Raw genomic sequence first — 13,269 nt, 5'->3', positions numbered from 1 at the left:
AACACATTCCAGGTTCTGCAGAGTCCTAATGTTAAAAACAAACAAGAAAAATATCTCTGAATCTTTGTTTGACATAGTATTGCTTAGATTTATTTGGGAACCTTTTTACTGTCATAAGAAACTGTGTGAGGCCCTGGCCAGGTAGCTCAGTGGGCTGGAGTGTCATCCTGTACACCAAAAAGGCGGTGAATTTGATTCTCAGTCAGGGCACGTACCTAGGTTACAGGTTCGATCCTGGGTCGGGGCACCTACGGAAGGCAACCAATCAATATTTTTCTCTCACATCAAGGTCTCTCTTTCTCTCTCTCTCTCTCCCCCCCCTTCTTCTCTCTCTAAAATCAATGAACGTATCCTCAGGTGAGGATATAAAAAATAAAAACAGAAAAGAATCTTGTGTCAGCTGTTTAAAAAAAAAAAAAAAGATACCTGACCTCTGTGGTTGTGGAGCTGATTTTAGCCTCTGTCTCTTTCATGCCTGTCATACTTTTAGGAATGAAAATTTTCAGAGAATTTTGCCAATCCTCCTTAGACCTGCCACCCACATCTAACTGGGGGCTCACGATTATTAGTCAGTCATATCCTAAAACAAACACTTGTTTCTAGAAGACCTTGTTATTATTGGAAAGGATTTTTTCCCCCTCTAACTAAGCATCTTTGAGTAAATGTTTGGTATTCTCACACCCAAACATTGCCTTTATATAGAGATGGGTGGAGTAATTTCCAGTGAGGACGGCTTTAATATACTGGACAAAGAGATGCACTCTCCCGTCACTGTACTGCATATCCCAGGTTGGCTGTGCAGTTTGTTTAAACCCGTTGTCCCAGCATTCATCTCACTAGCGCCCCTTCACACTCTCAGCAATGTCCTGCTTTGGATATAAATTATGCTCACCCTACTTTTAGAAGGATCTGTGGGATGCTTGCCTTTTTGTTGTTATTGTAATTAATTTGAGCAGATGATACTACTTTTAAAAATATTGTACTGAGACAGATGCTGGTGGGGTTAGTTTATTTTTTTCTACTATTTCTCTACAAGTTCCATTCCATTTTCACTGGTGGATTTGTCTTCCTCAATTTAGGCCTTTCATTTTTTTGATCCTCTAAATTCTGTTGTAGGGCTCCTTCTCTTTTCAATATACTTGCTCTCCCTGGGAGAAATCTCATTTTCTCTAGTGGTTTCAATTACTATCCACACGCTGGTGTCTCTCATCTATTTGCATTTATTTCTACCACCTCATTTTGTGCCTTCAGTTTGCAATTAGTTTTCTTTGTTTCTTGTTTTTTCCCTACTTTCCAAACTTCACTTGTCTTGCATTGCGTAGTATATTTACTCATTTTAAAGTTATTTATTCTGTGTGCTCATTCTCATTATTGGATTTAAATTTTCAACAAGCCTGCTTGTCTTAAAGTCTAAATTACATCAGCACTGTAAAACTTTACCTGAGCGATGCAGGAGACCTTCAACTCCTTCAACCTTTTTCTTCACCTTCTCATCTTGTGTATTACTTTTCTCTAGTATTTATCCCACTTTTTAAAATAAATATTTTATGGAAATATAATATTTATGGAGAAAAGTTCAAAAACATGTGCAAAGATCTTAATGGATTTTTAGAAACCAAACCCATGTACATAGTACCCAGTCGAGAAATAAAGCATTACTGTGTCCTCTGAAGCCCCTCTTGCCTGCTCTCATTTAACTCGACCCCCAGACCCCAGCCAGAAGGGAAACATTATTCAGACTTCTATAGACATAGATTGATTTCAAATCTGTGTTTGAACTTAATATAACTGGACTTCTAGAACATGTAAGTCTTTTGTGCCTCAGTCCTTTGGCCAAATATTATGCTTATGAAATTTATTCCTGTTTTTTTAAATTTTACAATAATTTATTTTTCCAATTGTGTAGCATTCTACTTTATGACTGTAGCACATTTTTAAAAAATCTGTGTTGCTACTGATAGACATTTGATTATTTGCAGTTTTGGGTTATTATAATGATGATGAGGTGAATGTTCTTCTATATGTCTCTCTATTTGCATGCATTCCTGTTGAATATATGCAAAGTTGGAAAATTGCTGGGTCAAAGGCTATCCCTTCAGCTTTAGTGGATAATGCCACAATAATCCCGAGTGTTTATACGTGGGTGAGCATGTGCGTGAAGAGTTTCACAGCTATGTCTTGGTATTTCTCCTGACCAGTGTCCTGGAGATATCCTTCATGTGTCTCCATTATTGAAACGCTTGCTCCTGGCTCCCACATCTTCCTTCATTCTGATTTAATTCCTTATTTATTAGAGTGTAGCCTATAGTAACTTTCTTAACAAAGTGGGGGGTCTGTGGAATGTAAAGGTTTTGAGCTACAAATGGAGACCCCCTTATTAGTAGGTTATTGGTTATAGAATACCAGGTTAACTTCACTTTGCCTTGATGTTTTGAAGGCAATACTCCGTTGTCTTCTAGCTTGTAGTCTTGAGGATGCGTCTTTTCAAGTCCTCTCATTTTAGATCTCTTCTGTGTAACCTTTTAGTTTCCTGTTTTGGAAGTTTTTAGGATGTTGTCCTTGTCCCTGGTGTTTGCAGCTTCTGTTACAATGTATCTTGTGTGGCTTTTTCTTTTAACCACTGGCTGGTGCTACATGAGACCTTTCAGTCTCATTTCTTCGAGAATTCTATAATTCTCTCTTTATTTTCCTTTTTCTTTTTAGAAACTATATTATTTGGATAATGGGCCTCCTAAATTGTTTTTCTAATCTTAATTTCCTCTATGATTTCCCAACTGTGTTTTTATTTTACTTACTAGGATATTTTGCCAATTTTTTTTCTGTTGAATTTGTTATTACTGCTCTCTTGTTTTTTGTTCTCTTCCTTTCTGAAAAATCTCCCCTCTTTTAGGCTTTTTTTCTTGTGTCATGGATATAAAGTTATTTCTCTGGGGTTATTAATGACAATGCTTAAGTTTCCTTTTGATTTCTATACTGGCTTTGTCTCCACTGGGTTCCTTCTGTTTGTTTCTCTTTTCATTCTTCCTGTGGGAGGTCCCTGACAATTTCCGGTGATCTTCAGATGTACAATTGTGTTTAACAGTGGGGCTGTGAAGCACTAACTAGTTGATTAAATGGAGTTTGTTGGAGAGATTTTGTGGTAAATCCTGGAAGCAATTTTATTTTTTAAAAAATATTTTTAATTTTTATTTTTGTGTTAACATATAGTAAAACTGACTTTCTAATGTACAGTATCTGATTTTTAACACATGATGGACATGTGTAGCCGCCACCACCACAATCAAGATACAGAAACAGTTGCCTCAACCCCAAAATACTCCCTCCAGCTCCATCTTTGTGGCCACACCCTCCTCTTCACACCAACCCCTGGGAATCACTCATTTATTCTCATTGTGTCTGTTTCAACAATCATTTACATTGAATCAGATAGTGTGAGACCTTTTTGACGCTGGCACCTTTCACTCCCAAATGCCTTAGGAATTTATCTAACATTGCAAGAAACAATATTTTATTCCTACGGGTGTTGGCTAATATTCTACTACGAGGAAATACTGCCGTTTGTTTATCCACTCATTTGTGAAGGACATTTGAGTGGTTTCCAGATTTGGTGACTACAAATGAAACTGTTACAACCGTTTGTGTAAGGCTTTTGTATGTACATACATTTCCATTTCTCTAGGGTAACCACCTAGGAATTAAATTACTGGGTCATATGATAAGGGTATGTCTGACTTTATAAGAAACTGCCAAGTTATTTTCCACGGCGGCTGTGCCGTATGCATTCCCACTAGCAATATATGGGAGTTTCAGTTGCTCCTTACCCTCGTCAGCATTGGGTGTCCTCACAAATCTTTATTTGTCATTCTAATATAACGTATGTGTAGTATATCCTTTGTCATGCATGTGATTTGTAACTGTTTTCTCCTTGTCTGTAGCTTGCCTTTTGATTACCTTAACTGTTTTTATTTGTGCATTATAAACTGTGGTTCATGTGGAGAGTTCTCTTATTTGTCTTACCTTGTTTCTCCCCTTGTAAATCGCAGGGAAGCCTGTGTATGTCAGCTGGGATCAAAACTCCCAAAAGGTGGGAACTGACACTATCCAACACAACCTTTGTTAACTTTGATCTCCCTGACTGCGTGTCCATCAGAACCTGTTCGGGCTGTGCCCGAGGGCAGGGTAAGTTGGTTGAATAGATAAGCCAGACAGTAAATAAAGCCAACACTCCAGTAAACATGATAAATAGTGGCAAAGCCTTTGTGATTTATTATTTCTTTAGGTTATAAAATTGCATCAGTAGAAACTGCTGCTCAAAGAGCCTACAAGAAATCCTAGAGAAAGCCAGGTGTTAACGTGGCTCCAGCAGCCCCCATCCTTTCCCGTGGTGGCATCGCTCACACTCCCATTGTGATGCCATGTCTCTGCTGGACGCTGAGCTTCACAAGGCAGGGAGTATGTCTCTTCAGCTCACATTTTATCATTAGCACCTAGTGGCCTGGTGCCTAATAGGTTTGTTAATGAAGTGAATGAATGAAGTTGAATGGGTGGACATATGACTATAAACTATCACACATGCAGTCTTTACCGAAAGAGCCAGAATTTAGTACTTAATGTTTTCAACAGCCCAAGGTTTGTTGTTTGCACAAAGAGAACCATAGGAATTTTTGTTCACTTGTTAACCACGTCTCAGAGGAGGGGAGAAATACCTTGGAGGACTCATGGGCTAAGGTGAAAAGAAGTAGAGAGCAATCTAGTTGATTTGATAGTTGTAAACAGCCAAACCAAGTAATTCAAGTAAATATGCTCTTGTGGTTTGAATCCTAATTTAGATAATTGTTTGTTTTTTTAATTAAATGAATAATCAGCAAGCCTCTACTTTTTTTTTTTCCCCCTGTGTAGGCAGAGCCAAAAACTGTTTTTATTTGGGTAGCATCTGAGTTCAAAATTGTAGAAACAATAATAGGAATACAAAAGGACTTATGACATTTATTTCAAATTACAGCTCTTTAGTTCTTTAATAGCTTCGCTGTTTCATATCATTCACAAGGCACTGGGTAAAAGCACTCTACTCCTTATTAGCTCTAATTCCTTCTCACTGGATAATCTTGGCTAAGTCATTTGTTAAAAAGCTGTCTATTCCAGGTTCTATTTAAGCAGCTGGGGTATACAAAGATGAAAAACACATAGTTCTTATCTTCCAGCAGCTCTTGATCTAGGTACAAAAGTAAATGTTTAGTCCAGTCACTGTACTAGAGTCTGATAAGTACAATCCTAGAAAACTGAACAAGGTCAGTGAAAGGAGCAAGGAAGGAGTCAGGTGAGATTTCATAGAGGTGACTCTTAAGCAGGGTTTTGAAAGGTGAATGGAAATTTGCAAGGGAGAATATGCATAGAAGAGTTTCTAAGTATTAGGAACAGCATAGTAAAAAAATTGAAATGCCAGTAGGACTGAATTTAGAGTTTCAGGTGGGTGTGGTATTAGACGGACTACGGAAGTTGCAGGAGGGTACTCATGGAAATCTTGAATGCATGGCTTAATTCACTGCCTGGACTCCACTGGGGGCAGAACGAAAACATAAGGACTTCCATTTATTTGTATCTTATTCCCCTTTATTTTCCTTGGTATGTATTGTATAATGTACATGATACAGAAGTATAGTAGGGTATGTACTGAGAGATGTGTACTTGACTCAGACATTTTAATGACAGGGGTGTGTGAATTAGAAGACCACCACCATAGTTTCTTCCTGGGCATGTGGACTAGCAGCACTGCAATGAATCCCATGGCGGTGCTGTGATGAACAGACTGCTAAGAAGTACAGCCCTAGCGCTAATACTTAAAAAGTGCAATACCATTACTACTGATATTTGTTCACATGATTAAATGTTGCTTTTGAGGGTAAATCTTTCAAGTATAAACCTCATAAGAGGTGGGCTTAGACTCACGACAGAAGACCTGGAGCACACAGATTGAGATAGATTGAAAGAGTAAATGAAGACACCTTTAGTATTTAGTAATTAGTTAGTTAGTGTTCTGTGTCTCTATTTCCCGCTGGAACAGTTTCTCCTCCTTGGCACTATTAGTATTTGGGCTGGATAGATTTTTGTTGTGGGGACTGTCATGTGCGTTGAGGATGTTTATCAGCATCCCTATGTCTACCCACCAGATGTCAACAGCACTGCCATCCACCCAGCTGTGACAGCCCCAAGCAATTCCAAACAGGGCCAAGTGACCCCTGGTGGAGAATTGCTGCCCTGGAATACAGACTGCACTACAGAAGGCAGTGTCGGTACTGCTCTTGCTTCCCACTGCGTCACCAGGACGTACCACAGAGCCTGGCGTACAGGAAGCACTCACTTTTTTTCTTGAATAAATGAGTTGTGAAATTGTGTAAATATGTAATTTAAAGTGCTGGAAACATCCCAGTGAATTCAGTTGCCATTTGTTATAATAGTCTTTTGTGCCATGCGTAACACCCTGTCTTCCATTTCATAGGTGGATTTACTGTGAAGACCAACCAGTTGAAGTTTACAAACTCTCCAAACTTAGTAGCATTTCCATTTGCTCATGCAGCGATTTTGGAAGACTTGGATGGGTCTCTGTCTGGGAAAAATGGAAGTCACATTCTTGCTTCTATGGAAACCCTCCCAGCCTCTTGTTTGGTCAATGCCAGATTCAGTCAGGGCGTCCCTGGCAGTGTCTGCGGGGAAGATGTTCTCTTACATCGTATGTCTATTAGACTGTAAGTTAAATTAACTTTACTTTTCAGTTTGCTAATGAGCGTGCATATAACATGCAGGGTGTTGAGGTTTATGCACTTGACCTTAGCCAAAAGGCTGAGAAGTGACGTTGACATTTATAAAAAGGGACTTGTTTTCTAGATTGTATTTAAAGTATTTAGTTCTACACAAATGATGTGGGAATAATTTTGACAGCTGTCAAATCATAAGTTTATGGTAGTTTCAGGCGGATTCAAATGGCAGCTAACTTTCAATATCACTGGACCAGAACTCATCCATGACCTCTTATTGACATTTTGAGCTAATAGCTTTCTCTTGAGAAGACTTGCAACCAGCAGAGAACTTGAAATGTATTTAAATTAAAAGTATTATTAAAAATTCCAATAATGTCCATTCTCATTTGTATACATTTACTCTCCCCCAGCTCTTTTTAAGTGTTCAGTGTGCTCCAGGGAAGCAATTGATGACGCCTTCCTATTACTTGCAGAGTTGTTTCATGCCAGTTCATTTTCCTTGTTAATTTCATGAACTATTGGATGTGTACGATACATTTCCTATTAATATTGGAGCAAGGACTCCTTGGTTATGCTAGTCAAGCTACCATTAACTTAGCAGCTGGGCCGTTTTTAATGCATAATAGGATTGCGTCTGCCCTCTCTAATTTCCAGGTAATGATTGCTCAGTGTCTAGGGTCTCTCTTTTACCTATTTTAAATGCATTGAATAGACTTAGCCACAGTTCTTTCCTTCCTTTGTCTTAAGTGTCTTAACTTCATGAATACTAAGTCAAGTGATTCAGCTACAGTCTGTTGCCATCTTTTTTAAACCAGTAAACTTCAGAGAGTGAGAGGTCAGGATTGCACCAAGTCTGCGTTTTGAATGCATATGGATCAGTATCTTGAAATTCGGTTTTAAGAGCTTTAGTAATACATTGCTAGCATCAAATAGTCTGGAGATTTTTTTCACTTTTGCCATCCAGACTGTTTATTATTCTATCTAATGTTAACTGGCCCAATCCCAGTGAGTAAAACAGCAATGTGGACGGATATATTTTCATTTTAATCATTTTGATAGTGCAGAGTGTGATGTTTTTAAAAACCCCTCACAGATGCATCTTGATTTTTTATTATTATTTTATTGATTTTTTTTAATAAAGTTGTTTTTAAGGAGAGTTTTCAGATTTATAAAAGTGGCTTATTTCTTACATGCTTTTTTTTAAATAATGAAACTTAAAATAGATTTGTGTGGTTAAAAAGAACATTTTGTGCTTGCATTATATTTATTTTTCTGTGTTCTTCACACTCCTTTTTTATGCCTTATTTTAAGATCTATTGGGAGACTGTCTCTCAGAGAGGCACTTAGAGGTGGTGTTAGAAAGCTCTGCAGAAATAGTCTTGTCTGAGCTTCTGTTCCTGGAGATCTTTAGGACAGGGTACTTAGGTGCTTACCTTAGCAGCAGGCCATCACCCCAGCACTTAGGGATTGATACCTGGTCAAAAAGATAATAATCCTGCAACCATATTGTAAGTAGATTCAGAAGGCTCCTAGTAGGGTGAAAACCTTATCTTGGTTTGTCTGGAGATTTCCTGGTTTTAAAAAGAGAAAAATCTCATGTTCCAGAAACCCCTTCAGTCTTGAGAAAACCAGGATATTTGGTCACTCTATCTCTATGCTTCTACTTAAATTTTTTTTGATTGACCCACAGGTCTATGGACAAATGCTCAACTATCCCAAATTAGCCGCAGGGAAGTCTCAGTGTGCTCCCAGTTATGAGTCTCTTGACCCTAGAGTCTTCTTCCCTGGGATAAGATGATTGGCTTAGGTGGTCTCCAGGGGTTTGCTGGTTAAAGTGCACCAGTATCACCTGGGCTTTTGTTAGAAAGGAGGAATCGAAGACTCCACCCCAGACATCCTGAATCAGAACCCCCAGGTGATTTATATTCGAGTTTGAGAAGCACTGCTCTGAGATCCTTCTAACTTTAACTTTCTATGATCCTATCCCTAGCAATTTGTGCTCAGTGACTTGATCTTTGTCCCAGAGCATTATAACCTCATTAGGAACATGTCAGAGCTAATGAGCAATTTGAATTCTGCATAGATACAAACTTTGCTGCATTTCAGGGAGAAAGAATTAATTTATTGTGCTATTTGCCCTGGAGCAAGCACCCTAAGAGTTGATTTACAAAGCTCTCACAGTCATGATCTTTTGGGGGTGCATGTTGATGGAGATCTGATATGGCACAAGTACCCTGCTGCCTTTACTTTGGACTCTTACCCCCCCTCCTTCAGCAAGAGGTCCCAGAGGGCTGGACATGTGGCTTTGCGTAGCTGCATAAACAAGGCACCACGTTCCCCTTTTGCTAACAACCAAGTAGATGGAGTGGAATTTTTTTCCTTGAAAGGCCCTCTTTATGGTCCAATTTCACTCTAACTTCTTTTTTTGACATTGGCAACCCTCTGTTCTGTCCCTCACTACCTTATTTAAGTCTGATGGGTCCCCACATTTGCGGCACTTCCTGTTCTATAGCTTCCTCTGACTCTACCTTAGCAGTTGGGTTGACAGAGGCATGTAGATATTTGAAGTTGGTCATAATATTATATTTAGTGGAAGAAAAAATTTCTAATCTCTGTAAGGCAGAGTCTCGCTTTATGTTTGTTAAAATGACAACATGTTTCATCTGCATGAAAGCTGCTTATATTGTTTCCTCTCTCACTCACCAGTTCTAAAAACAGGCCTTCTATAGAAGCCACAAATATTCTGGGTAGTGTACTTTTCTCAGCTTCTCTTTCTACCAATCTCATCTATCAAGCCCATCCTTCCTGATAAGACAGGGGTGGTGTTGGCCCTACCAATGTATGGCCGGACCTTGTTTCAGAAAAATATGTCACTGATTTGTTCTCCCCAGGGGTCTCATAATGGTGACATACCTAACATAGTGCTTGGCTTTATCCACCCCCAAATTTAGACAAATGTTTTCTTTTGTATAGAGATAATTACATGGAACAAGCATAACATTCCCAATAAATTTTTGTGTGCTCCTTCCGGATCTCCTTTGTAAGTTCCTCTCCTTGTCCCTTAAGTACTAGTGTTTCTCAGGGTTCTGTGAGGAGCTCCCTTTCTCTGAAGTCATCCTCTTTCCAGATGATCTGGGTTATTTCACCACTTTGGTTCACATTCACTGATGCTTTCAGATTTTCTTCCTTTAGTCTACACAGCTCTACTGAGCTCCAGACCCATTGCCCTCAGGATCTTCACTGCCCAATACTGTAGCCACTATTCACATGTAGCTACTGACCACTTGAAATATGGTTCACCCAAAATCGAGATGTGATGTAAATGGCAAATTATGCACCATATTTCTAAGATTTGCTATGAAGAAAAGAATGTAAAATATCTTAATAATTTGTTTATATTATGTTTAAGTGATAATATTTTGGATACATTGGGTTAAATATATTATCATAACTAATTTTACCATTTCTTTTTACTTTTTAATATAGCTACCATAAAACTTAAGGTTATGGCTTACATCATGGTCGTGTCTTTGGCTTACATTAATGGCTTGAATTCTATTTTTGTTGAGCAGCAATTCCTTCAGTACTTTCACTAGAATGTACATTAGACATCTAGCACTGGATTTGCCAAAACTCTGTCTACAGACCTGTTCCCTGCTGGGGGTTCCAGGAAATTCCTCAATTGTCTAAACCAGAAACATGGAGTTGACTCATCTTCTTATTTCACACATCCATCACCTATCAAGTCCCGCCCATTTCACCTCCTCCAAAAATTCACCTTGAGTCTTTCCACTTCTCTCCTTCTCAAATTGCACCCTCTAGTCCAGGCTACCATCTCTCTCACTTGCCTAATCATAACAGCCTCTTAGCTTGCCACCTTACTGTGCTCCCATCCTTGAACTTTATAACTGAAGATCTGGTCTTGCTATTCATTCATTCCCTTGCTTGAAAGTTTTTAAGATTTGCCAATGCCTGTGGAAAAAAGTCCAATATTCTTAATATCTCATGGGCCTTTTATGACCTTTTCCCTATTTATAATTCTAGCATCATCTCTCAACACTCTGCCCCACTTCCTTGCACTTTATGTCTCAGCCACACTCAACTTCTTTGTGCCTTACAATTCATAATCTTTATCTTCCAATGAACTCAGCATGAAGGTCGTTTTCTCTGGTAAGCTTGTCTGATTTTTCTGTACAGGTTTTGGTATCCCTGCTGTATGCTGGCTCCACACACTTGCACTAACCAATACTCATAGCACCTACATAGCTTCAATATCGTCCATCTCTTCTTGTACATGGTATGTAAGGCAAAAATAGGGTTTTTTCTTTTGCATGTGTGTGTTTGTATTATAGTATCTGATACTATGTTGAAACATAGTGACTCAATATAATTGGTATTGAATAAATGAGTATAAGTAAAAGAAATTGCGGACTCTCTAAAATCTTCCTCCAGGGCCCTTACCACTCATTTCTCCTGTAGAACCTGTCTGTGATGAGCTCCTGGCACTCAATGTCTGTTCAGAGGACCCAGGATTAAAGTGCTGTCCCTAGCCTTTATTTCTAAAATTCCTTGGAACATCTAATACTTAAGAATGTCCTTTCATGATGTGTTGTGGGCTTTTGTTTCCAGGGACTATCTGTTTACCGGGTTTATTTTAACAGTTGTGGGGGAGCTTTGCCCACTGAGCCCCATCGTCCCCCACAGATGAGAATAAGTCTACCAAGACATGATCTGAGTGGGGAGGAAAGGTGGCTGATCTCTCAAAGGAGAAGGGCCAGAAACCTGTTCTCAGTGGGCTTTTATTGGGTTTAATTTGCATAGGAATGCAAGGTCTATATGTAAAGCTGAATCATTGTCAGGTGGTAAGGATCAAACAATAGATAACATTCAAAGAACTATGAGAGCTTATTTAGAGTCAGGGTCAGATAGCTAAAGGGCCATAAAACTTTGGGGAAACAAGCTCATTTCAGGCTTGGACCCTTATCATTTAAATTGAGAGTATTAGCAAAGCAGGTTTCACAGGATTTTATGCATTCTTCTTAGGCCTGATCACTCCAGGGAATCTGCCCTTTCTATCACAGGGCTGTACCCACCTCTGGTATTGTTTCAGGCTTAAGGCAGGCAGGGGAAGTAAGGCAGCCAAGAGACCAGGAGACTTCTTGCAGACAGAATGAGGACTCAGACGATGTCAAAGCTGAGGGCTGAGGGTCCATCACCCCCTTTTTCTATAGTCCCCCAAGTCCTTCCCTGAGGGCCTCTTTGTGACCATGACTGTCTTAGGTCGTCCCCCACGTGAGGAATCTTACCCGTCATTGGCTAACTGGTCATGCACTGGGGGCCAAGCAGGGTGAAGTAAAGTGGGCAGAGGTGGTGCTTCTGCCAGGGAGATAAGCTTTGTCTCCTTAGTGGCTTAGGGTCCCAAGGTCTCTCACTCAGCCTTAGCCTTGGGGGCCCACAGCTTCTGAAACCAGGCAGGGTGGTTCCCAACAAACAGTTGATTTCTTTCTCCGTTCTGCCCCTGCCCCAACCCTAACCCACCTCTATTGAATTGGCAGTTTGCCTATACTTAAAACTGTTTTCTTGCCCTGGAAATATTGATACATAGAATTGTGAAGTCAACCTTCAAAATTACCATCTACAAATTAGTATTATTATTGCTATTTTGTTGGTCTAAAATACTCAGTAGGTCCTTCAATTGTCATAGACTTATTCAGATGACAGTAAATCAAACCTTCATCTGTTTTTCAATTACTGACTGGATTAAGTGTGGGGAAAATTAAAAGTGTTTAAAAGGTGTTATTGGTTGGCCAACCAGTCTTCCTGAGTTTTTATAGGATATTCATAAATTAAAGCCAGGACATATGCATCTATTTGAAATTATTTTTTTTAATCTGAAGAATAGAAAATTAATTAAGAATCATTTGTAGGTATATAGGACAAAGATCGCCCTTCCAACATCTTAGGTGCATTCCTTTGGACAAGCTATTGTACCTCTTTTTGCTTGAGTTCTCATATCATTAAAATGGACATGATGATATTTATCTCACAGGGTAATTGCCTGGCATGTATGCAGGAAGTGCTCAATATATGTTGTCTTTAAGAAGTCTCTATTTTACATTGGTGATTTATTGTACAAAACAGCATATAAAAACATACTCCTAACTGAATAAAATACTATAAATTATCATGTTTCTGATAAACCAATGCCTGGAAAGGGGATTAAGTTTGCTCAAATGTAACTTTAATCCAACTTGTGAAAAATAGCAAATACTTTCCAATGTTTCCATCGTGTTGTACTAATCCAGCAAAACCTCCCAGGTAGTCATAGAATCTGGAGTCATTCAGGACACATAGTCTCTGATTCATTGTTACCTGATACTGCCTGTTTCTTCCTTCCTCCTTCTCCTGGAAAAGAAAAGAAAAGGTTAATTGTTCTTGTTGATCACCTTGATTCTTAGATCTTGCTTAATATCCTCTCCTGTAGTGCTTGCGTTCAGTTTTTACCCATGTAACT

At 39.1% G+C, this 13,269-nt stretch overlaps 1 protein-coding gene across 2 annotated transcripts in view; it reads left to right on the top strand.

Annotated features, from left to right (window-relative positions):
* The window catches only part of PKHD1 (PKHD1 ciliary IPT domain containing fibrocystin/polyductin), a 447,336-nt gene that overhangs the window by 204,346 nt on the left and 229,721 nt on the right, over window positions 1-13,269 (top strand). For both annotated transcript variants that reach the window (XM_024558059.3, XM_045193323.2), the window contains 2 exons: window positions 4,044-4,179; window positions 6,497-6,743. In XM_024558059.3, the coding sequence (XP_024413827.2) occupies window positions 4,044-4,179; window positions 6,497-6,743 (383 nt within the window). The remainder of the gene's footprint in view (window positions 1-4,043; window positions 4,180-6,496; window positions 6,744-13,269) is intronic.

Source organism: Desmodus rotundus, chromosome 11 (assembly GCF_022682495.2).
Source record: "Desmodus rotundus isolate HL8 chromosome 11, HLdesRot8A.1, whole genome shotgun sequence".
Taxonomy (NCBI): domain Eukaryota; kingdom Metazoa; phylum Chordata; class Mammalia; order Chiroptera; family Phyllostomidae; genus Desmodus; species Desmodus rotundus.
Note: the sequence above shows the minus strand (reverse complement) of the source record. Positions and strands in the feature narration are given on the sequence as shown.